General features: G+C 44.7%; 2 protein-coding genes and 1 long non-coding RNA gene across 10 annotated transcripts in view; 2 read left to right on the plus strand and 1 right to left on the minus strand.

The window, feature by feature from the left end:
* The window catches only part of NCKAP1L (NCK associated protein 1 like), a 68,037-nt gene extending 52,266 nt beyond the window's left edge, over window positions 1-15,771 (minus strand). The window contains exons 1-4 of one of the 4 annotated variants that reach the window (XM_083729158.1): window positions 15,597-15,771; window positions 8,303-8,413; window positions 6,849-6,941; window positions 2,727-2,783 (exon numbers count right to left, since the gene is read on the minus strand). In XM_083729158.1, coding sequence (XP_083585284.1) covers window positions 2,727-2,783; window positions 6,849-6,941; window positions 8,303-8,407 — 255 coding nt within the window. In that variant the 5' untranslated portion in view covers window positions 8,408-8,413; window positions 15,597-15,771. Of the gene's footprint in view, window positions 1-2,726; window positions 2,784-6,848; window positions 6,942-8,302; window positions 8,414-11,262; window positions 11,640-14,504; window positions 14,626-14,698; window positions 14,721-15,596 lie in introns of those variants that run through there. The other 3 variants (XM_083729160.1, XM_083729159.1, XM_083729157.1) reach the window with 3 other exon arrangements.
* Window positions 1-25,138, plus strand: part of LOC310840078 (gametocyte-specific factor 1-like) — a 35,974-nt gene that overhangs the window by 3,449 nt on the left and 7,387 nt on the right. For all 5 annotated transcript variants that reach the window (XM_083729269.1, XM_083729265.1, XM_083729266.1 and 2 more), the window contains exons 2-4: window positions 567-690; window positions 22,149-22,275; window positions 24,446-24,572. In XM_083729269.1, coding sequence (XP_083585395.1) covers window positions 567-690; window positions 22,149-22,275; window positions 24,446-24,572 — 378 coding nt within the window. The remainder of the gene's footprint in view (window positions 1-566; window positions 691-22,148; window positions 22,276-24,445; window positions 24,573-25,138) is intronic.
* Window positions 19,141-19,707, plus strand: LOC310839829. Its single transcript, XR_014561677.1, has 2 exons — window positions 19,141-19,259; window positions 19,321-19,707. It is a non-coding gene; the product is annotated as an uncharacterized lncRNA (long non-coding RNA).

A 25,138-nucleotide genomic window follows, 5' to 3' on the forward strand; every position in this document is an offset into this window, starting at 1 on the left:
GATGTTATCGGGACTATAATTCCCATCATTCCCAGCTACTGGCGATATGGAGTTATAGTCTCAACAACACCTGGAAGTTCACAGGCTCCCCATCCCTTATCTAAGCAGATTGTGATGGGATTGTAAGGCGTTCCTCATTCCCTGTCTTAGACAATGGCTCACTTTGTGTGCGTCTCCAAGCCATGTTGGAGGATTGTAAATGAGCCTAAAGGCTGCATGAACCCCCCTCCTCTCTGACACACAGCTTCTCCCTTACTTTCCTTTTTTAGCAGTAGCCATCGTTTGCCACAATGGACCAAGTGTCAATCACAATTAGTATTTGCCTTCCACTGCCAGAATCAAGAGTGCATTTAAGTTCTAGTTTCCAATTCTGTTCCGGAGGAAAAACACTAAGCCATAAATTTGCCAGTTCAGACACTGGGGCAAACTATGGTTAGCACTAAACAGGCACTAGGTGGAGTCCTGCTTCCGGCTGATGAATTAAGTGCTGCTTTGAGGGCTACAAAAGTTAGTTAGTTGTGAAGAACTGGCAATTCAAAATTCAAAATACTTTTCTTTTATGGCAGAAGGAAGAGGAGATCAATCCCTCCCAATGAGTGCAAGACTAGATGAAAGGAGAAGGTGGAGCTCAGCTAAGTCTAGAGGGAAAACTTCTATGCTGCAAGATCAGTTCAGCAACAGACTTGAGAGGTAATGAAAATCTCCTTACTTGGACATTTTAAAAAAATGTACTAGAGAACATTTATTCATCTCCTTGCCCAGCCCTTCCAAACCTATGATTCATGGAAAAAAGACACAGTTCCTCAAGCATTCATGTGTTAGATGAATCATACTGACAGTTCAGTGAGCAAACTGCCAATAGCCAAAAGTTTGAATTGTGGTCCATTTGCACCTATAGCAGCTTCCCTACGAAGTCCAACAGCAGCTTTCAGGAAGTGGGGTTTTCATCAGAAAAAGGAATGGGAAGAAAGGTTCCATTTTCCTCTCCACATACTGAGGACATTCACCTCCTGTCCAGAGCTAGAGCCGGGAATTTAAGAATCCATGCTTGGCTGCCCCTTGGTAAGTCAACTCAGGAAAAGGGCTCTAACTTCCTTCTAGGCTTTGCCCAGCCAGGCAGCCCACTGATTTATCCTCACCTGATAGGGATCTATAAAAGCTTTCAGGTCAGGCGTGAGCTTTGCTTGGGCAGCAGGAGCAGTGACGATTTCTGCTATAGCTGCTTCCTATCTGCTCAACTCCTTGCTGCCTTGCTGCCTCCTTATTCCCACCCGACTGACTTTTTTTTCTTTTTTTAAGTAATTTTTATTAATTTTGAATTACAAAAATCCAATATAAGCCTTATAATATCAATACCAAAATACAATTACAATTCAAATACAAATCAATCACATGGCCAATTATAAAATTTAGGTGGCTCCCTGCCTGCTGGACTTCAAGGTCTACTAGTTCCCTTTAATTCTGCTTACACACTATTGCTCAATCCAATTACAATCCAGTCCTGATAAAATCCCTTACACCACAGCTACAATGTTTTAACTTCAATTCATATTAACACATTTAGTAATTTATAAGTTCGCTAGTCAAATTCTCCTTTCTTCTTCCTGTCCAGGGTATTAATCTTAATCCATTGTTCCTTTATGTCTTTGTCAAATATTATGTCCATCTTGATTATTCCCGACCTCCGTCTTGCCTTGTGGAGCTGTTGACTTGGTGTCACTCTAGATAGATCTCTCCTCTTTTGTTCTCCAGCCCCTCTGATTGCAGCTGCAAAATTCCATTGCCATTACTTCCAGTCCCAGGAGGGGAGTCACCTGGCACCCTGCCACATCCCTGGCAAGCCTCCAAGTTCTCTCTTCTCCGTCCAGCTGAAGAAATTAGCTATAGTTTCTTGTAGAAGAGCGATCTGGTGCCCCACCAAAGCCCTGGCAAGTCCTCAAAGTCCAATCCATCCTCCCCTCAGCCAGGGGGAAAATAAAAATTAACTTCATAGAGATTCCAAGGCTTTTAAAAATTATTCCATACTATTATGTTTTCCTCACACAGTTCATTTTGTTATTGTAATCCATATCTATACTCCCGTCTCCCTTCATCTTCACCTGCTATATGAATTTATTTATTTTTTGCATTCTCAGGGGGTTTGCCAAGTCATTTATGTAACAAAGCATTTATAATGAAGCCATTGGCTCCTCCCCCCACATACTGTTTTTTAGATTGAATGAAGTCTTCTTTCCGATTCAAATTTTTACAACCTTGTAGCTGTTTCAATTCGGCAGTTTTTGATCTTGTCCCATCATTTCCAGCACGCGTCTGTACATTAATCCCAAATAATCTTTAAAGAACAGAAGAACCTCTGCTCTTAATGGCATCATTGGAGGGTTACCAAGAGGCAAAGTGCTTTTGCACTCAGTGCCTCCCTGCCTCCCGCATTCTATGCCAGAGCGAGTGTAGCCCGTTCCCACCATCCCTGGGGGGAATTTCCAGGGATAATTATCCTCAATCATCCTTGATTAACCTTTGCCAACGATCTCCCATTGTCCCATTGTCGTGGGAGGTAACTCCATTAAGGCAGACAGGAGCCGGAAGCCCCAACTGACTTTCTAAGCTGCCAATGGCCCAGCATCAAGATGGTCCACAGTTGCATTAAACTAAAACTAATGCCCATCTGCCTTTAATTCTCAGAAGCCAACACTTTACAATCCATACTTTATTCAAAAGATACTCACAATGTCAAAATGGCACAGGCTGGCGTCCATAGTGTTCAGCAGCTCATAGACATGGTCCTAAAGAAGAAATATTAGCATTAATGAAGCTATTGGGGTAGAGAACTGGACTCCACACACTCCATTGCTGCATATCATTCATTTTTATTATTGCATTTATAGCCCACCTTTCCTGCAAGGGCCTGTACTTAGTTCTTCCCCTCCCCACATTACTACAGCAACTCAGTGAGGTGAATTAAACTCAGAGAGAGAGAGAGAGAGGATGAGAGGAGAGAGAGGGAGAGACTGACTGGCCCAAGGTCGCCATTATAAAAATTTTAGGGGACACACACATAGCAGACACACACACTTCACATAAAACCTATCTTTACTCTTCAAAATGTAGGAAATATTCCCTGAGAAAAGTACACATTATTTTAGCACCCAGAACAATCAAAAAGGCCATCTTGGTTCTCCTAATGACTATAAATAATTTCCTCTACAGAAGGAAATAACTTGGTGACACCTTTCCCAGTAGTTCTTTCACATACAGATCCTGTCTTAAGGGCATATTTGATGTATGGCTAGGGTGGGCTTATGACCAGGATTCAAGAACTAAGGTAGAAAGGCCAGACTGCCCAGGTAATACAATCAGTAAAGCTTTATCAGGTATCTTGGCACACAGGAGAACCCACACACTCAAATTTCTGTGATGTATGCATGGTGCTTTTAGGGTCTTCTTTGGCTAAGGGGTTGGGAAATGTCTGAAGTCTTTAAAGGTTTCTGCACACTTTGTTCTTGGGCTCTCTCACCTCCTTGGAAGGAGAGGGGTGGGACTCTGTTGCAACAGAAAAATAAAGATCTGCCTTGCTTTCACTGGATCCTGTTTCCATCCATTCTTCTCTAACTGATATAGGGGACTCAGAGTCCTTTGGGGAGTTGGGCAGCAAAAGCCAACCTCCAATTTTATACAACAGTCACCCACACCAATTTAAAACAGTCTGGTTGCAAAGATCAACCCAGCATGAAACCATTTACCTTTCCCCATTCCATGCCCCCGCAAAGCTGTATGAATCATCTTAGATTTTGCTCGAGACTGCTGCTGATGACACTGACAGATGTTTGTGTTTCTGTCCTTGGACATTAAAGATCTACCTGATTATGAATTCAACTGTAAACTCTGTGTAGCCTTAAAACAGACATGAACACTTCATCTTTCTTTTTTATAAAACTGTTGCGTCTTGAAAGGCTGGCTTTCTTATTAAGCATAAATGTGTCAGGATTATTTATTTGGCTGCTATCTTTGCTTATTTAGCAAATGTCCTCTGTCCACAGATGTGACTGCTTTTTCATTTTAATTCTATTTTTGTACAGTAGAATCTGTTTTCTGGTTTAATCTGAGCAGGTTTTACATTGCCAGAGGGTGTTGCTGTGGCTCCACCCCACCCCCACCCCTCGATTGGTCTAACTGGGTAATCATGCCTAGCCTACATTCCAGTGTTATTGTGAGGAAGGACTGGGGAATAAAATGTATTTGGAAGGAGAACTGGATAAAATACTGTATCTACTATATATTTTGGAAAGTTGTTTGTTCACCATACATTTAAGATATCATAACAAAATTTTGCACGATGGTTCTTGGGATCAAGGAACAGATTTTCATTTATGTTTGGAGGCAAATGGATGCCATTTCATATCAAGATGGCAACTGAACCTTTCAAAACTGCACTGATTTTAGCCACTGATTTAAAATCTGCATGGTTTTTTGGTTTCTTAGAATTCCCAAGCAATAGCAAGTATGAGACTGCTAATATAAAAATAAATAAAGTGTCCAAGTTAAAATCCACCTAGAGATAGTGTGGCATAGCAGTTAGAGGGCTGGGCTGAGACATGAGACCAGGATTCAGTTGTGAAGCTCACTGAGTAACCTTCGCCAGCCACTGTCTCTCAGCCTAACCTACCCCACAGGGTAGGTTGCGAGGATAAGATGGGGAGGAGGAGGAGAACAAGGTACCCAACCTTGATCTCCTTGGAGGAAAGGGGAGATATAAATGCAGTAAGATACAAATGTGATGATGATGATAATAATTAATAATAATAATAATTTTTAATTTATACCCCGCCCTCCCCAGCCAAGGCCGGGCTCAGAGAGGCTTACAAGCAATAATAAAAACAAGATGAATGATTACAACTTAAAAACAAAAATAAAATACAACATTAAAATAATGGAACATTAAAATATTAAAATGTAGCCTCATCGCAGGAGGAGAAGGAAAAGAAAGGGAAAAAAAGAGAGGGAGGGAATCAAATTGGCTCCAAGCCAAAGGCCAGGCGGAACAACTCTGTCTTACAGGTCCTGCGGAAAGAGATCAGATCCTGCAGGGCCCTGGTCTCATGAGGCAGAGCGTTCCACCAGGCTGGAGCCAGTGTTGAAAAGGCCCTGGCTCTGGTTGAAGCCAATCTTACTTCCTTAGGGCCTGGGACCACTAGGGTGTTGTTATTTATGGACCTTGAGGCTCTCCGTGGGGCATACAGGGAGAGGCGGTCCCGTAGGTACGAGGGTCCTAGGCCGTGAAGGGCTTTAAAGGTCAAAAGCAGCACCTTAAATCTGACCCTGTACTCCACCGGGAGCCAGTGCAGCTTGAAAAGCACTGGGTGAATATGCTCCCATGGCAGAGACCCCGTGAGGAGCCTCGCTGCAGCATTCTGCACCCACTGGAGTTTCTGGGACAGCTTCAAGGGCAGCCCCACATAGAGCGAATTACAGTGGTCAAGCCTGGAGATGACCGTCGCATGGATCACTGTGGCCAGGTCGGGGCGGGAAAGGTAAGGGACCAACTGCTTGATGCGACGAAGGTGGAAAAATGTCGCCTTGGCTGTTGCTGTAACTTGCGCCTCCATGGAAAGGGAGGCATCAAGGATTACACCCAAACTCTTAACGGAAGGCAATGGCACTAATTGGGCCCCCGCAAGAGATGAGAGTTGGTCCCTCATCCCCATGCCATCCCGACCTAGCCATAGGACCTCTGTCTTCAAAGGATTTAGTTTCAGTCGGCTCCCACGAAACCATCCAGCCACAGCTTCCAAGCATCTGGTCAGTGTGTTCGGGGCCGAGTCAGTGTGGCCATCAGCAGATAGAGCTGAGTGTCATCAGCATATTGGTGACAGCCCAGCCCAAAGCTCCGGATAATCTGGGCAAGAGGGCGCATAAAGATGTTAAAAAGCATCGGGGAGAGAATTGCGCCCTGCGGCACTCCACACACCAAGGAGTGGCGCGACGACATTTCCCTCCCTGGTGCCACCCTGTGTCCCCGACCAGAGATAAAAGAGCACAGCCATTTACGGGCTATGCCCTGTATGCCCACGTCTGCAAGGCGGTGGTCCAGAAGATCATGATCGACCATGTCAAAGGCTGCTGACAAATCTAAAAGGATCAGCAGTCCTGACCCGCCTCGATCCAGTTGTCTACGGAGATCATCTGTTAGGGGGCAACCAGAGCCGTCTCAGTCCCAAAACCAGGATGGAAACCGGACTGAAATGGATCTAATGCCGATGTTTCCTCCAGAAACCTACCAAGCTGTTCAGCAACCGCTCTCTCAATTACCTTACCCAGGTATGGAAGATTGGGTAATAAATAATATATAATAAATTATAATATATTATTAATTATATTATATTATATATATTATTAATAAATAATATATAATATAATAAATAATAATAAGAATGTAATAATGCAGAAACCACTCGCTCTGACAACAGCCATGTCCCAAATTCTGCAATGCCAAAGTGGGAAATGCTCTGATGACCTTTTTGGCATTATGACTATTATTTCACTTTATTATAACTTACCATTCAGCTGAAATGACTACTTTTGCACAGCTATTAAAAGTGAAGGAGTCTTCTTTTTCATCTGGTCAGCCAAAGTTATTATATGCAAGGAGAAGACTTCTGGCCTAGTAAAGACTCCACAAAGGCTTAGCACTCAACAGTTGCAGTCATCCCTGTCATTCACACAAAGAGGTCAAGAAAAACTACAGAACAACTGCTCTCCTCTTTCAAAAAGGTAGAAGGCTTCTTGAGTCAGACCAGGGCAAACCAACAGCAGCCTCAAAAGCAACATCTCAAATCCCTAATAACACTCACCCGGAATTCCATTACATCCACAAAGGTTTGATAATAGGAAGTGAGTGCCCGGAAAATATCTGCTTTCTCCTTGTATACTGGTCCCAAATGTTGCTGTAAAGAAAAGCAAACAAAGCATGGACAAGTATGACTGACCACCAGCAACCTCATTCCTCCTGGGAAACAGAGCAGAGCTTTTTCAGTAGAGGCTCCCTTGCTAGGGAATGGACTCCCTAAAGCTATCGATCTGGCCCCTGATATTGGTGGGTTTTTTCCCTACCATCATTTTAAAGAAATGAGCTTGTATTTCTTTTAATTTCAGCAGGATTTTTGCAAAAACAAATTATATATATTGAGTTTTATTAAGGCTCCATGTCCAGTTATACAGGTAACTCAAGTGACAAAAGCAATTGACCAAAAAACAAAACACCAAGAATTCAGGTAAAATACTTGATCTGAAAACTGTTGGATTCCTTTTAATCACACTCTGGCTACATTTAGGCTTACTCCTTCTGTTCATTTTTTTAGTGTCACCCTAATTAGTATCTTTTGTATGTTTGACACCACAATCCTGAACACAATTACTAGCAATAAGCTCCACTGAGCACAGGAAGAATGAATTCAGAATAAGCTTGCATGGTTTTAGGCCTTACTTGCTTCCAGGCCACAGGGCAACAGCGCCAAGTCTTTCCAGACTGGAACAAATGCACAATGGCTACCTAACATCTCCATATCACTGGGAGGAGTGGCCCAAGTCCTTCCTCCCCTGCTTGACACTTACCATTTATCTATTTTTTTTAAGAGACTGATGAACTCATCCAGCTTTACAAACGTTTCATTCCTGAAGAGCAATTAATATCATCTAGGCCTTCCCCAATATATACAGGGAGATATAGTGATAGCACACATGTTTACAAGGTAAAAGTCCTATGTTCAGCCCTTGCCAGCTCCAGCTGAAAGGACCTCAGGAGGTATCAGGGCTAGAAAAGGAAAGGTCTCCTTGGAGAGCAATTGGAAAACAGCCCTTGACTAGATTCATACGTTCATGTGGATTATGAATGGTCAAACACATACTTTGTATGCAGAAGGTCCCAGTTTCAATTCTCTGCATTTCAAGATAGGATTGTTAAAAGCCACTACCTGAAATCCTGCACAGCTGCTGCCAGTCCACATGGACAATACTAGGCTAAATAAATGGGTTGGTGGTGTGGCTCAGTAAAAGTCAGCTTCCTACTAATCAGGGATAGAACATATTTCTACCTATGCTCTATCCTAGTTGATATAATGTAATTGGAATTTGGGGCCATCAAGAAAATGCCTCCTGTCTCAACCCCTAGAATACACCCAGGATGGCAGCAGTTCTTCTCATGCAGAAGTTACTTTGTTTAAGCCAGGAGAAGAGCAATGGCCACTTTCTGTTCCCAGAGAGTACAATCCCTCCAACTCCCCACTCCAGCTCTGACATGGGGTCTCACCGTGCCGCTCCGTGTGTCCAAGTTGGGAAACTTCTTGTTGATGTATTTGATAGAGGATTCCATGGTCTTCTCGGTGAAGAAGCTTGGCTTGGTCCGGGAATCCATACATGTCTGCAAAAGTCAACAAAGCTGCACTCAGAACTGAGCAACATGAAATGCCAATTGTGCTGCTCTATTTAATTTCTAGGGGAAGCGGGTAGCACTGTTCATCAGGAATACAGCATCCAGGGAGAAGAAAGTTTAACCCTTTACCCTACTGCAGTTGCAACACACACACACACACACAGAGAGAGAGAGAGAGAGAGAGAGAGAGAGTGCCTTTTGGTGGCAATAGGACCTGGCGCTGTGGGTTAAAGCCTCAGCGCCTAGGACTTGCCGATCGAAAGGTCGGCGGTTCGAATCCCTGCGGCGGGGTGCGCTCCCGCTGCTCGGTCCCAGCGCCTGCCAACCTAGCAGTTCGAAAGCACCTCCAGGTGCAAGTAGATAAATAGGGACCGCTTACCAGCGGGAAGGTAAACGGCGTTTCCGTGTGCGGCTCTGGCTCGCCAGATGCAGCTTTGTCACGCTGGCCACGTGACCCGGAAGTGTCTCCGGACAGCGCTGGCCCCTGGCCTCTTGAGTGAGATGGGCGCACAACCCCAGAGTCTGTCAAGACTGGCCCGTACGGGCAGGGGTACCTTTACCTTTACCTTTTTATAAGCATAACAGCAGAGCAAGGGGGATGTTACAAAAGTTGGATTCCACCCGTGAACACTGCAGTCTCCCAGAATATCTAATTTCTGACCTCACTAAACTTAAGCAAGGCCCCATCAGCACAGCACAGTTAAAGCAGCATCATGTCACTTGAAGCAGTCATGGCTTCCTGCAAAGAATCCTGGAAAGCAGTTTGTTAAGAAGCTTGGAGTTGTTGGGAGACCCCTGTTCTCTTTACATAGCTATAATCCCGTGTTCCCTGGGAAGAGATTGTTAAACCACTTTAGGAAACATAGTTGTAGGAAGATAATTCAATTTGATTCAATCTGACTGGTTGATCATTGATTTCATGATGTTGGTTTGGGATTCCTAGCTCTTTGCATGTAAGAAGGGTCAGCATTCGTGTCCAATCCTCCAGTTGACACATTTTTTCCAATTACGGATTATTATCCTATGAGCAGCTGTGTTAAAAGCTGTACCCACTTCCCTTTCCTCTAATAAGACCAGATATTTAATATGGCAAGATCATAACCAATAGCAACAGTCACTTTATTAATAAGTGGAGGCAAACAACAGGCACTCCTACAAATCAACAGATCCATAACCACACATCAGATCCCCATAGAGACTCCAAATCCCATACAAACCATACAGAGCATACAGCCATACAGTCAACTCTCAACTTTCTCTGTAATAGTAATAGGAATAGCAGCTTAGCTAGTCACTGTCATACTGAATCTGCCAAGATCAAGCATTCACCTCTCAGATCATACCATTCCAACCTTGTCAGTGAACCACCCATTCAAAGGACCATTCACAGCCATTTAAGAAAAGAAAATTGTTTTGTCAAATCCAATTCAAGAGGCACTTTAAAGAAAAAACCACAGGCCCATCCACAGTAATCAGATAGCAAGCTCAAATCACTCACTAAGGTAAAATGCAAGTGATGTACATGTGGTGGAACCTGCGACAGTTTGCAGTAGAGATCATGATCAAAACCGGAAGGGGAAAGGAGGTGCCGCCTACAAGACAATTCTGTTGCAAGCTGTGATCGGATCTGCTGTTGCCCCTACAGAAAGAGGAAGCTTCAGAGAGTCCTCAGCCAACACTCACATGCAACAGGAAGAGGAACCACATGCGTGTGGTATCTCCTTGTCTGCTAAAATGCTTAGAATAGCTCCAAGGTTTCAGCTAGTGGAAGATCTGTTTACGTCTTTTCAGACCTTCTACTGAGACATGTTAAAGAGCCAAACAAATGGCTCAGTTCAAAAAGTTAGATTAGCACACTTGGGTTCAAAGCCCCATGAAGATCACTGCATGACTTTGGGCCAGTTTCTCACACACCCAGGTCTAACCTACCTCTTGTTGTGATGATAAAATGTAAGCTTCCCTGAGCTCCCCAGCAGGGAGGAGGGCAGGCATATGCAGTTTATATCCGCTACCACATCTTCCTCTGCCTGCTGAACCTTTCTACGGCATTAATGCAACAGTGATCAAGATCACAGATACGGAGCAGTTGCCACTCCAACCACTGGTGATATGTATTCGATGGACAAGACTAAGATGGGCAGACAGGAGATGGACAAAGGGGGATAGTCAGGAGCACCCAAGTTGCAGTAGATATGTGAACACTAAGGTGGCTCAGGAAAGGTTTGTGCTGGTCAAAAATGAGTCTTGAAGAGAGGAAGGAATTGGCTGGACAAATAAAGAAAACTCTTTCTGCTGGGAGTTGAAGAAACAGCTTGATTAGCACCGATGAAAGCAAGGAAGTAGGATTGGCAGCTAGAGAAAATTGAGACCGATTGCAGATCCAGAAAAAAAGTATTTTCTTTCAGAGCAGCAGTATGCAAGAATCCCTAGTTTCCTCCATTAACCCACTAGATCCACTGCCAGCCGCTTCTAAGAAGGCATCAGCAGTTGAGTGAGGAGCCATGAACTCTTCCTTGAACCTTTCCCAGTTCATATTCGTTGGGGGGTGAGCATCATGCTTTCACAACTGGGATCAAAATAGGAGCTGCGTCTTGCCGCTTCTAGGACTTCCTCAACCCAATAAAAGTAACTAGCAGCCCTGATCTCTAGCTACCTGCACCCATGGCTGTAAGAGCCATTCTCTCCTCTTGCACCAAGCCAAGAACAGAGCACGGCAGAGGACCTCACCACCCCCTTTCCAAACCACGAGACCCTATGACTTCCTTCTCAAAGTTGGCCACAGATCCGTTTCCCTGCAGAGAACACGAAGACCTGCCCCTGGTCACATCAGTTCCTACCTTCTTGATGTTGTACATGCGAACAAGGACCCCCTTTCCCCTCTCATTGAGGATGGTCAGCTTCTCCGCAAACTTGTGCTGATACACAGAGGGCAGAGACATCTCCCTGTTGAATTCTCAGTGCCCTCTCAGTCTTCACTTGAAGCAAGACCTCAAAACTAGAGGCGCAATAGAGTGCCGTGATCTCTTCAAGGGAAAAATTTAAAAGGGGGGTAAGAGATCTGGGTGCCATGCAGTGGCCACACCCAGCAACACAAGCTGCAGAGGGCCTGCGTTGCTGCTTTCGCACTGGGGCCGGCAGCTGCACCCAAGCTTGTCTCCTGACACTTCCCCCTTGAGAAGCGATGAAGGCTGCTTCCCCTTGGGGGCTGAGACTTCCTGTGGCTGGAGCGCTTGAGCAGCACAGCAGCTCTGTTGCAAAGCAGATCTGCAGATCATGCTAGTTTTGTTCTGTGGAAGCAAACCTCTTCCTGCTAGACAGTTAACTCTGCTGCTTCTGCCAAACCACACCTATTGTAAAATTAGAACTACCCTATTTTCTCCTGGTGCCTTTTTCAAGCTGGACAGCGGATAGAAATTATGGAGGTGAAGCTTGTTAATGGAGAACTCTGATGGCTCCCTTGGACAAAAAACAAGGACACCAGCCAGGAATACCAGAGCAAAACAGCAGCCAGTAGGCTTGGTCTTTATTGAAGACTGTCACGACAGGACTCCCACCTGTCACAAGGTGGAACAAGTTGGAAACCCCAAACAAAAGAGAACCCAAACTTTTATTAGTTGCTAACCCCCCAAACTACACCCCTAAAACTACACAACTACATCACTGATACATCACAAAAAGGAGGGGTTGCGGGAGGAGTTTGTGGAGGTAACCTGAGTATCTTGTCACCTGGCTGGTTCTTCCTTTTCCCCCTCCCCATAAGTACTTTCCAGAGGACAAAGGGAGGTGGCAGTTTCCTGCCCCAGAGGGAAGAGCTGATCACTGTCCTTTGTTTGTTTGTTTGTTGAATCCACTCCCATATGCAAGTTCTTTGTGTCCTTGATGGTCTTCTGTCTAGGACCATCAAAGTTGGCAGGGCTCCTGCATACATGTTGGTACACTCAAGGGTTGGTACAGCCTGTCCTGGATTAAACCATCCCCTTTTGATAGTCCTTCCTTCATGGAGCAAAATAAAAGTGGAACGGTGTAGATCCGATGTAGGGTTGATTTTCTATGAATTTATAACAGAAACATTGCGTATGTCAGGTGTGTGTGTGTGTCGAGTTTCTACAAACTAGATTCATATTCCACCTTTCCTCCAAGGCACTCAAGGGTGGGCAGTTGTTGCTATTATTTACCGTATTGGCCTGAATATAAGCCACACCCAAATATAAGCCACAGCTTTAAAATTCAAGAGGGGGGGGAGAGAAAAAAAATACAATACCCGAATATAAGCTGCTCTCTTAAAATTCTGCAGGCACTCACACCAGTTTCATTTTACCATATGTCTGGTTCAGCAGCGATATCGTAAAAGCCCATTTTTGTAAGGTCGCGAATTTAAGCCGTGCTTTAACTTTTCACGGTCAGAATTGGGGGGGGGGGGGAGTGAGGCTTATAGTCAGACCATTATGGTATATTATTTTTGTATCTTTTTTTAGATCTCAGGATTTGTGTTGAAATTGTCCAATGTGTACATTTTGATGTTTTATTTATTGTTGAAGGCTACTTTTGTTAAGTCTGTAATTATGTAATTTTTTACATGTTGTAAGCTGCCTTGAGCATGGTTTTAGCTTTGGAAAGACAGCATGAAAATAAAAAGAATGATTCATTGATAAAAGCTTCTCCTCTCTCTGATTTATCCTCACAACAATACTGAGGCAGGTTAGGCTAAGAAAGAGTGACAGACCCAAGGTCGTTCAGGAAATTTCACGGCCAAGTGAGGATTTGAACCCTGGTCTTCCAAGGTCCTGGTCCAACACTCTAACTGCTGTGCAACACTCCACAACAAGCCTGCTAAGTGGTTTAGGCTGAGAGGCAGTAATTGGTACAAAAGCTGTCAGCCCGCATCATGGCTAAACTGGGATTTGACTTTAGGTCTCCCTCAGCTGAAGACTGCAAGCCAACACAAACCTACATGGTGCAAGTAGGTCCCACTGCACTTCGGAAGAGATACTTCCAAATATCTTGCTAGTGTGGCGTTAGACTGTTAGCCTATGACCTGGGAGACCAGGGTCCAACTCCCCACTCATCCACAAAGCTCACAGAGCAACCTTGGGCCAGTCACCATCTCAGCCTAACCTACCTCACAGGGTTGTTTTGAGGATGAACTAGCTAGGAGAACCATGTACACACCACCTTGAGCTCCTTGGAGGAAAAGGTGGTATATAAATGTAAAAATAAATTAATAAATTCCGTTACACCACACACACCACACACTAGTCAAACAGGAAACAAGAAAAGATTGCCTTTTATCACCAGGTCACAAACATTAGCTAACGGGTTCCATCTGGCATTTCAAACCAGGGTGAATAAAAATCAATGATTTTTTAAAAATAATTATATATATATATATATATATATATATATATATATATATATATGCAGGTTTTGGTGTCCTCGGGTGTCTTCCCGTGTAAAAGTTGGGGTGTCTAGGCGACGTTTCGACGAGGTCTCACTCGTCATCTTCATGAAGATGACGAGTGAGACCTCGTCGAAACGTCGCCTAGACACCCCAACTTTTACACGGGAAGACACCCGAGGACACCAAAACCTGCATTCCTGTACCCGTGAAAATCTACGAAAGCAAATATATATATATGTATATATATATATGATTTTTTAAAAATAAAATGCTTTGGGGGGAATCTTTCTAAAGATAGTTTTCTATTTAAGTTACTAGTAAGTGTGAAGCAGTAAAAATGAAAGTGCAAACCTTGTGAACAGAATACTCCACAAGTCTTGGGATCTTTGTGTAATGATTGTGCAAGTCAGTTGCATGTCTGTGCAACTCGGACTTGAGGCAAGTGCTGAAGGCACTTCAGGGCTGGCAAACTCTTCCCAATCCCACCAGGTCCCAACAACTGCACTGACACTTAACTGTACAGAATAGGCACCTGCATGTAGAAGCAAATCCAAAGGGTGGTGGAGGAGGAGGAATTAGTAACAGGGATCTGTAAGACCTTGGCGAGACCTTGAAGTGCCTGCCAGTCAACTAGTAAGAGGCCCTTCTTCCCAGAGCTCGTCCAAACGATAAAGTCTCTACCTGGAACTTCAGTCCTGACGTTCTCTGCTCCAGTCCTTGGTTCCCCTTTTCCAGCTTTCCACCAGCCTGTTTCTCCTCAGCCTGCTCTTTCTGCAAGCCTCTTCCAGCCCAGGCCTACCAACTGTATCTCTCCCCCCCTCCCGCCTCTCCAGAAAAAGTACAGCAGAACAGCTGTCCAAATTATACAGTAATACCTCTGCAAACGTCTGCCTTGTCTAGCGTCTATTCCAGCAAATGTCCACAGCAAACCCGGAAGTACTAGGTTACTTCTGGGTTTGCAGCTCACACATGCACAAACACGCTAAATTGCGCTTTGCGCATGTGCAGACACGCAAACCGCTCCATGCACGTGCACAGACACAGTGCTTTGCCCTGCGTCCTTTTTGGCTAACGGCTGGGGCTCCGGAACAGATCCTGCTGCAAAACAAGGTACAACTGTAAACAGTTAACTTCTTAAGCCTTGCAATAATGTATTTCTAATGGTAAAACCAAATCAGTAATTTTTGATATAACTGTAAAAACTACTCTGAAATTTATTATTCCAAAAATGAAACCTTATACCAGCAAGAATAAATCTTTCTGTTAAAAAATAAAAATACATCAAGTCTTACTGACTAGTGATTTAAATAGATTTTATTTAAATCAAATCCACCATTTCAAATGGCAAATAACATGGTAACTGTTGGGGAAGGCGGAAAGAACTCATATTTCTGCTATCAAGCATGGTGGTTTATTTTCTGAGGAAATATACCAAATTTTTCCATGTATAAATTTAAGAAAGGGGGTGGGTCCTCCAAAGTTGTCGAGCTTTTTTTAGGGGAGTAATGCCAAAAATCGCTCCCATGACAGACCAACAATGCCACTCGCACACATCAACAAAGCAAACTATTCTCTGTCCCCTCCCCGACAAAAGCAGCAAATCGCCCACTGAATTGCCGCAAGGACAGCAAATCAACACCAGCCGCTGCCACAGCTACCAGTGACAATCTCCGCCTCGCAGCAGCAACCAATCCCATGTTCCCACATTGCACTACCCATATATGACGACCCCAAATTTTGAACATGATTTTTGAATTAAAAGAATAGTCTTACACATGGAAAAGTACAGAAGTCTTCTATCTGACTAATGTGCCAGTTCCCAGCAACTGGCAAGGCACGGCTGCCCAAGGCTGTAGCTTGGAATGGCAAGTATGCACACTACTGCTCTCTCTTAATGAGAGGAGAGGGCCAAGGCCATGCAAATTCCCTTCCATCCCGGCAAGACTTGCCTTTAGAGAAAGAGTGAAATCTATCAGGTATCTATGGCTTTAATAGGTGCCTTAGTTACAATGATGTCACAAAGTTCTTCAGAAAGCCACCATCCCATTGGCTGGATTTACAGTTAAACAGCAGGGTAAGTTAAAACCTGAGTCACTTTGGATTCAGCAGCTGTTGAAGCCAGCCAGCCTCTTTGATTTGGTCAGCCCCTTATCTCCAAGCCAGCCAGCTGCAGACAAGGCAAGTGATTCCATGTATTATCAGGTAATGGGATTGGGGTGTAGAAAAGGCTATCAACGAATCTGAGTCGAAGGTAAGGTGCTCTTAATTTGTGTTTGTGGTGGTAAAGCCTTGGTATTATTGTTGTCTTCCCTTTATTTTCTATCCTGGAACCCAAAGTGCTGTGCGTGTGGTTCCTATGGTATACCCTCTCTTACCTAGGGAATGACTTGACGCAGCATTGCTTAGCTTTAGCAAGGAGTTGCTTTCAAACGGCACCTTGGGACACTGTATGTGGTAAGGCTTTCTGGTTGTGTTTAATTTTGTATAATTTTAATTGTGGGAGATTATCCTGGGACTGTGAGGGGACCTGATGGGGTGAATCGAGGGTTAATTCCAGCCTGTGGAAATGGATTGAGATTCAAGGACATGACTAACATGGGCCTTCAGTGGGTCTAACCTTAATTTGGAGACAACCCCATGAGTTTAAAATCTTCATATAGAGAAGAAAAGTAATTCATTACTATGGTTAGTTGAAATATACTCAGAGTCGCAAAGTGATTTCATGCTCTTTATTCAGCTCATAGTGGTGAGGAGGAATGAATGAATGTCCCCTCAAAGTATCTGCTTTATATACATTATTTACACAATGGGCTGCACATGATTGGCTAATTCTGGAATTCTACTGTAAGCCAATCAGGTTGTGGATTCACTTATATCTGGAGCATGATTGGGTGGTTCCTGCCAACCAATCATATTGCTGCATTGTTCTAGGACCAATCAGACTGCTGCATTCTGAATCCTATTGTTCTAGGACCAATCAGACTGCTGCAATTTGGATCCTATTGTTCTAGGACCAATCAGACTGCTGCAGTTTGGATCCTATTCAACTCAGTACATAACACCCCTCCCCTCTTAAGTTCCAGTCCTGCCTGGGAGGTCGCATTCATAGTCCTCAAGGTACGCCGGCGGCCTACGTGTGCGTTGTGGCCTGGGGTGTTCCCTGGTCCGGGGTTCAGGTTCTGGCTCGTGTTCCAAGGATGCTGGCTGTGATGGGCCTGTTTGGTCTGGCGCAACCGGCTCGCTCAGTCGTGGTTCTGGCTCCGGTGCCCTTTCGGCCTCGCAGGTCCTCTCTGTATTTACTGATTCTGCCTCTCCTGCTGCCCCCTCCTGCTCTATGGGCCTCACTGCCCCGCTGTTCCCTTGGGACTCCTCTGACCTTTCCTCCTCCTGGTTTTCTCCCGGGAATCGTCGCCGTATCTGGTCGCAGTGGTGGCGCCAGCATTGCCCCCCATCCGTTAGCACCTCGTACGACACGGGGCCAGTGACCCTGGTGACTGTGGCAGGTACCCATGCTGGGCCTGCCCCAAAATTCTTTGCGTACACTGGGTCCTGGGCCTTGAAGGTCCGGGGGTTCCTGCCTTCCCCCACCACTACCTCATCCTGAGCTCTATCGGGGTGAAGGCGGTCCAATCTGATTGCAAGGCGCCGACCCATTAGTAGTTCAGCGGGGCTCCGGCCAGTTGTTGAGCTGGGGGTGCTGTGCTGTGCTAGGAGGAATGTGGCAAGGCGGTACTCCCAATCCCCTTGCGTCATGCGGCGAAGGGTGTCCTTGGTGGTCTGCACCATGCGTTCTGCTTGGCCATTGGTGGCAGGGTGGAATGGCGCCGAACGGATGTGGCGGATGGCGTTCTGCGCTGTGAAGGTTTGGAATTCTCCTGACGTAAATGCAGTCCCATTGTCTGAGACAAGAGTGTCAGGGAGCCCGTGGGTTGCAAACAGCCTGCGTAGTACCCGGATGGCTGCAGACGTAGAAGTGGACGGTACCAGTGCAACTTCCAGCCATTTGGTGTAGGAGTCCACCACTATGAAGAATGTTTTCCCCTGAAAGGGGCCAGCGAAGTCCACATGCAGGCGTGACCATGGTGCTCGGGTGGACTCCCAGGACTGGACTGGGGCCCTTGGGGGATCTGGGCGGGATTCTTGGCAGGCCTGGCAGTGTTTGACCCAGGCCTCTATCTCTCCGTCAATCCCCGGCCACCACACATAACTCCTGGCAAGGGCCTTCATTCTTACTACCCCTGGGTGTGTCTCATGAAGGGCTGTGAGGACCCTTTTGCGGAGGGGCTGGGGAACAACGACCCTGCTTCCCCATAAAAGGCACCCCTTGTGGGCCGACAGTTCATGTTTGCGGGTTGTGTAGCCAGCGAATTCTGGCCCAGGCCTGCTGCTGGGCCATCCCCTCCACACCCAGTCCAGGACCCGGGAGATGACCCTATCTTTCTTGGAATGGTGTGCAACTTCTTGTGCCTGCATGGGGCGGTCAGGAAGCAGCTCCAGGCTCATAACCTCTTGTGCAGGTGCCGGGTCGGGGCCTGTTTCTAATAACATTAGTGTTTAAAACCAGAGATGATGGCAGGATGTTTGATAGTGCAGAGAGGATTCCCAGCATTATTCTTCCTGCTGCTGAGTTGGGGGATTCCAATGCTGAAGGAGCCAGGCAAGTGAGTTAAGGGGCCCAAAGTGTAATTTTGAAACTGGTTAGCAGTTCCTTATTTGTACAAGTTCAAAATGGAGCACAATCAGAAAATTTAACAAGGAACCAAGAGTTTATAAGCCTCTAATCTGAAAAACAGAAGTTAATCCTACCCCCTGGGAGTGATAACTTTTTTTAGCCCCCAGGCCAGATTCCTCTGGGCTGCATTCCAGGGGTGGCCGGCCAAAGGCAAAAGCGGGTAGAGCGTTAAAGGCTACTTTTCTCTCTGTCTAGTAAACTAGTTTATTCACACTTGCACACCTCTCTCTACCCCCCTCCATCCAGCAAGCAAGAAGCATTATCAGAGTTCCAAGGGCACATTCCAGCCAGGAACAAGCACTAAAGGAGGCCACAAGCAGGGCTGGTTGGGGTGGGTGTCACACACATCTGTGAACATTTTACAAAAGAAAAAAGAGCATTGTTAATCTTGAAGTGATCAATCTGCCAAAGATATAATATGTGGTAGGTCAAAGCTGGGATTCAGGAGCACACAACTACCACTCAAAAAAATCTGAACTAATCTGTAAAATCTTCAGTTTGTCGTTAAGCCATGGGGCCAGCGTGTTTTTAGCTGCTTGGTTGAACAAATTAAAAAGCTGAATAATTAATGTGACTATTGCACAGTGTGATAGGAATTTTATGGTCTTAGATATATGGCAATGTTCATAACCGCACATACATAGATCAACATAGGAAGGCCAACCTGGAACCATTTTGATTCCTAAACTGACCAAATGTTTTCTGTGCAAGGTCAAACTGGAAAAGTCTCCCCATTGTCTCTTTCCTCACAAATCCTGTCTTAAGGACACATTTAAGATATGAATAAGGTGTGAGCCTGTGACCTGGCCCAGGAAATAAGTATTTTACCACTACAAAAGAATGACCAGGCTCCCCAGGAAATCCAATCAAGTAACCTGCCAGACAGGAGATAAACAAGGACAAGAGAAAAACAACATTTAAATTTCTGTGATGTAGGTGGTATCTGAGGGGTGGTCTTAGGTTACACCCCTTCTGTGATGTATGCATAATGTTTCTGGGGGTGGTCTTGATCTAGAGGATGGGAATTTCAAAAGTCTTTATAAGCCTTTGCACACCATTTTTCTGGGTCCTCCTCCTCTCCTGCGTGTGAGGGGAGCACCCTGTTGCAACAGATCAATAAATATCAAGCTTACTAGCTGCTTTGCTTCTCAATATTCTCTGGTTGGCCTCTGTTATTTTCTCCTACCAATAGGGAACCTATGTAAGGAGTCTATATGGGCTCTTGGATACCCCATAAGGGAAAAGGGCATATTTTTATTTGCAACAGCAGGAACATTACAATTAATGTATGTTTACTCAGAAATCACATTGCATTCAGCAGACTGTACTCCCAGGTTAAGTGTCAATAGGATTGCAGTTTGCAGAACCCTGAATTTATTGTAGCATTTATTAAGCCACTTTGGGGCACTAGTGCTGGAAAGCCAGGATTAATATTTACTGAAGAAACATCCCACAAAAGTCATTGGGCTATAGGCTCTGAATATTTGATGTGGTTCTTGCCTTGATGCATCTGAGGAAGTAGGCTGTAGTCCATGGAAGTTACGCAGTAATAAATTTGTTAGTATTTAAGGTGCCACAGAACTCCTTGTTTTGTTGTGTTTTGCTGTAAGAGACGGAAGGGTACTCCTGGCAGTCCTTGCCTCAGTGTCTTCAAAAGATCTTGGCTGCCTTCTGAAGTAGGCTTTCTAGTAGTCTGGGAGGGGAATTCTACTCAGGATTTCTCTGCCACTATTGCTTGAGAATGTTTCCTGCTGAGCAGAATTGTCCTGCCCAGTGGGATGCCCAGACTGCCTTTTCAGAGTAACTTATAAATCCTCCTTGTCCAAGGACAAGTAATTAGCAAATGCTTTGTTATCTGGAGATTGCTGCCCTAACTGTGTGGTCTCTACACACAGCCATGATAGCTGACTTTTGCAACTGAAAGTAATGCTGGGTCCTCCTGTCATATTAGTATAACTCCAACAGGCCTTATATAGTCATTCTCATTCTCATATTCTCTCTCTCTCTCTCTCTCTCTCTCTCTCTCTCTCTCTCTCTCACACACACACACACACACACACACACACACTTTATTTTTATCTACTGCATTGTAGTCCTGACATCCCTCCATAGACAGTGAGGCAGCACACATTCTTCTCCCCCACAACCCCCTGCAGCAATCCTGTGAGACTAGGTTGTGTTGGTGCCAGGTTTGGGGGGGGCTCTTGGGTACAACTCCCTCCCATAGCCTGTCTACCTCCTTGCTGAAGAGCATAAAGAGGAAGCCCATATCACCAGGATGGTGAAAGCCAAAGCAGACTGTGAGCAGCTCCAAAGTAATTTCTTCCAGCTAGGTGAATGGGAAATAAAATGGCAGAGGAGGATGTTTCGTGTCACTTACCACGATGTCACTTTACTCTTTAAAAGGCAACCCCAAATTTCCTTGTAACAGCAATGACACAGATCTTAGAACAAGGGGTCAACATTGAGCTATCAAGAGTGTGTTCTGCAATGGCAAAAGCAAAATCCATGCTTTGTAAGGGGGAGTATTGGGGAAAGCATTGGAAATAAATCTGACGGGACTGTAATGCCTACTGTGCTAAAATATGATAATTATTATTGTATTGCTCTGTACTGCGAGGTTGGTGCATTCCCAAAAGGGCACAATACAGCTGGAAAAAATGCAAGAAAGGGGCCAATCAAAATGATAGTGCAGATGCTTATGGGGAAAAGCTATATTGTTTGAAGATTCTTTCTTTAGAAAATAGGACATATAGTGGAGGCTTGAGTTATGAATGGTAGCAGAATGGTTGGCAAACATATTCCCTTGCATAATACTAGAAGTTGCCCAATTAAACTGGCATAAATATAGGAGTGACGAAGGTATTTTTCACAACACATAATGAACAGGGATATCATTGCCAAATGTGGTGATGTGATGGTTTTATAAATGGGACAAGACAAACAGAAGTGTACCTAGGGTCCCTTGTGCCCTTGGTAAAGAGCTGTATCAATACCCCCCCCCAAAAAAAAATTAACTTTACTGTATGCCTTTGTGCTGTGGTGCAAGGATGGGAAGCTGCTTCTGCATTTGATCTCCCCATGATAGCAGTGGCATTTGTGGTGCCCCCCCCCAGCCTGTGCCCCCAGCAGAAGCCAGTTTATCCACCCACTAGGTACACCTCTGTACACTCTTACAGAGGACTAGTGGGTCAACAGCACTGGCATCAATATAAATGTAATCTCCAAATCTTTGAAACAATGATTCCTCTGAAAACTTTGAGGGGTAGGGGCAGCTAACATGGAGGGCTGTTTGCCTTCATATCCTGGCGGTTGATTTTGAATCTGGCCATCAACTGCTAGAAATGGGATGCTGCTAATAATAATAATAAATTTATTTATACCCCATCCATCTGGTATAAATGGGCTAGACTAGGTTGACATGTTGTTTGATAACCAGGGCTCTTGTGCTCTAAACTAATGTCTGAAAGCAGCACTTCTGAGCAAATAAGCTATCTCAGCAGAGGGTCAGATTCTTAGGCTTCAGACCATGTGTCTCTCTTGTATGGTTTTGCCCTGATGCTTTGTAACATCTCATTCTTAAACACTGCTAGGAGCACAGTACGCAGCCAGTCCTATATTAATTCCATGGATCCTGAACGGCTTGTCCAATGCCCTTATGATAAGAACCACCAGATCAGAGCCTGCAGGTTACCTTACCACTTGGTGAAATGCAGAAAGGTAAGAGGAGGGGGGAAAGAAGAGCATTGGTATGGTACCACAAATAACTTCTCTTCTTAAAATGGTCTTGCCCATCTTGGATTTGTAGGAAATGGTTGAAGTGTGCTAATTCACCACAGAAGAATGAGCTACCCTGGCTCCTATGGGTGAAAGCAAGCAGAAATCTAATTACCACTTTGTGCATTGGCTCCCTTTTCAAAAGCAGAGAAAGTTAGCTCTGATCTGAGGTTATGTGACATGTTGAACATCCAAACAGATGTAAACAAGTTCAAACAAAATTGCACAATGAAGCCATTTGAGCGAGTCTAGAGTCTCCTGTTTGGTACACATGTTCTTCTATTGGAAGGACTCTTAATTTTAACAATTTTGTTTTTTGTGACCTTGCAGTGAGATATTGTGTGGTTTTTAATTCTGATAACATGCCCCGTGATAGCATCTTGGTATCACACCTATATCAGTGTGACCACCAGAGTTGCACAGCACCAGCAGAGTAGTCTAGCAAAGCTTCAGAGTCTTCTCCCTTTCAAGCGGTCAGCCTTTCCAGAGTCAACAGTGAAGGAAACTCCTTGACCACAACACAGTTCAGTGTAAAGTGTTTTATTGCTTCAAGACACAAGACAATTCAAACACACTATATACATAAAGTTAAGAGATGTTCGTGCATCATAAACTATGCTATAGTAAGTTGGTCTTAGAAATTAAACTGAAGAGCTTCAAATATACAAAGAGGTTCACATTTGAGGAGAGATGCACCACTGCCTTTTGCTGCTGAATGCAGCCTTGGCTTTATAGCTGGCAATGCACAGACACACATTCTTTGGAGAAAGGGAGATGGAGGAGTCCTGCCAAAGGCCTGTGGCCTTCAACTGTTTCCAGAGGCCCACCACAGCTGGCATCCTAACTCTGAACAGAAATCAGACATAGGGGAAGACACAAACCAAGCAGTTAGTGCAATTCTCACATATTTGCAAATTACACCAGCACTCCATTAATCCTCTTATAAGTAAAGTCAATACAGATTTAGATATTCTAGCCCTCTAGAGAAAAGCAGTCCTAAAAATAAAAAAGGAACTATTCTTCACAAAGTCCACAATGGTTTTTCTGGGGTGGGGGCTTACTAACTGGTACATCTGTTCATAGTGAAAGGACTGTATTCTGTATTCCACTGTAATCTGCTCTGGTCAGACCTCACCTGGAGTACTGTGTCCAGTTCTGGGCACCACAGTTCAAGAAGGACACTGACAAACTGGAACGTGTCCAGAGGAGGGCAACCAAAATGGTCAAAGGCCTGGAAACGATGCCTTATGAGAAACGGCTAAGGGAGCTGGGCATGTTTAGCCTGGAGAAGAGGAGGTTAAGGGGTGGTATGATAGCCATGTTCAAATATATAAAAGGATGTCACATAGAGGAGGGAGAAAGGTTGTTTTCTGCTGCTTCAGAGAAGCGGACACGGAGCAATGGTTCCAAACTACAAGAAAGAAGATTCCACCTAAACATTAGGAAGAACTTCCTGACAGTAAGAGCTGTTCGACAGTGGAATTTGCTGCCAAGGAGTGTGGTGGAGTCTCCTTCTTTGGAGGTCTTTAAGCAGAGGCTTGACAACCATATGTCAGGAGTGCTCTGATGATGTTTCCTGCTTGGCAGGGGGTTGGACACGATGGCCCTTGTGGTCTCTTCCAACTCTATGATTCTATGACTTGTCCAAGTGGGTTGTAGAGTGAAGAATCATTAACTTAACTGTTGTTGTTGTTTTTCAAATATACACCCTTTGTTTAATCCAGGAGTGGGGAACCTGTGACCCTCTAGATGTTGCTGGACTCCAACTCCCACCATTCCTGCACAGTGACCAGTGGCTGGGGTCGATGGGAGTTGACGTCCTGCCACATCTGGACAGCCACAGGTTCTTTACCCCTCTGTCCCCTCTCTGTGAATAGGACTGACCAGGTAGCGAGGTCTTCTAGGAAAGCCATGGTGGATCCAGTGAAGAATGCTGGGTTCAATTATTCTACTACTCTTCTCTAGAGAGGAATAGAATCTATGATCATCCCATATGAAACCAACATGGATTAGGTGGGCATGTTATCATAGTAGAGAACGTCCCCTTTCATTCTTGAGTGCTGGGTGGGTTTGATGGAGGCCTAGCTCTGCACTGTTAATGTCTTTTTCCCAGAACAACCAGAAGATCGCCAGAGAGCTCGCAACATGCCCCTACAACGCCCGTCACAGAGTTCCAAAGCAGGAGTTAAAATTGCACATTGCAACTTGTGAGAACAAAGTTTCTCCAGAGGTCTTGGAGGGTAAGAGAATTGCTCCTGTCTGCTCTAAACCCCAGCAGAGCATGCTGTGTGTATAATATTGATGCTGCTGGTGTAAGAAAACTTAATAACTTGCTGTCTGTAGCAAAGCTCTGGGCACTCTAGGCTGGAGATACATGCTCTGATTGCACTGCATACTGAGCATTCAACTGGTTGTAAAAGCTGGGCTGAAAGAAGTAATGAATGGATTATACTGAGCAGGGTGGGTGTAACAAGCAGCATTCAGGTGGGGGGAGTGACTTGGCTGAGTGCCAGTCCATTTTCTTGAAGTGTGTGATGTAATGGAAGATGGGATTAAAATTAAAAACTAACTTGATTGAAGTACTTACTGGTCAAACAAGTAAAGGGAGAAGTGCTGTAAGGTAAGGATCTAGGCATTATGTCACAAACTATAAAACAGGAGGTTGCAATCTATACATGAAGTAAAGGCAGGCCTGTAGAACTACATTACAAAATTGAAAAAGAATGAATATTGAAGGATGTCTGTGTTTCAGTTCATGTAGCATTTTTGAAAGTGCAAATTGGGTAGATTTGCCTTGAAATTCAAA

This window comes from Podarcis gaigeae (genome assembly GCF_964106915.1).
Source record: "Podarcis gaigeae genome assembly, chromosome: 2".
Lineage (NCBI taxonomy): Eukaryota > Metazoa > Chordata > Lepidosauria > Squamata > Lacertidae > Podarcis > Podarcis gaigeae.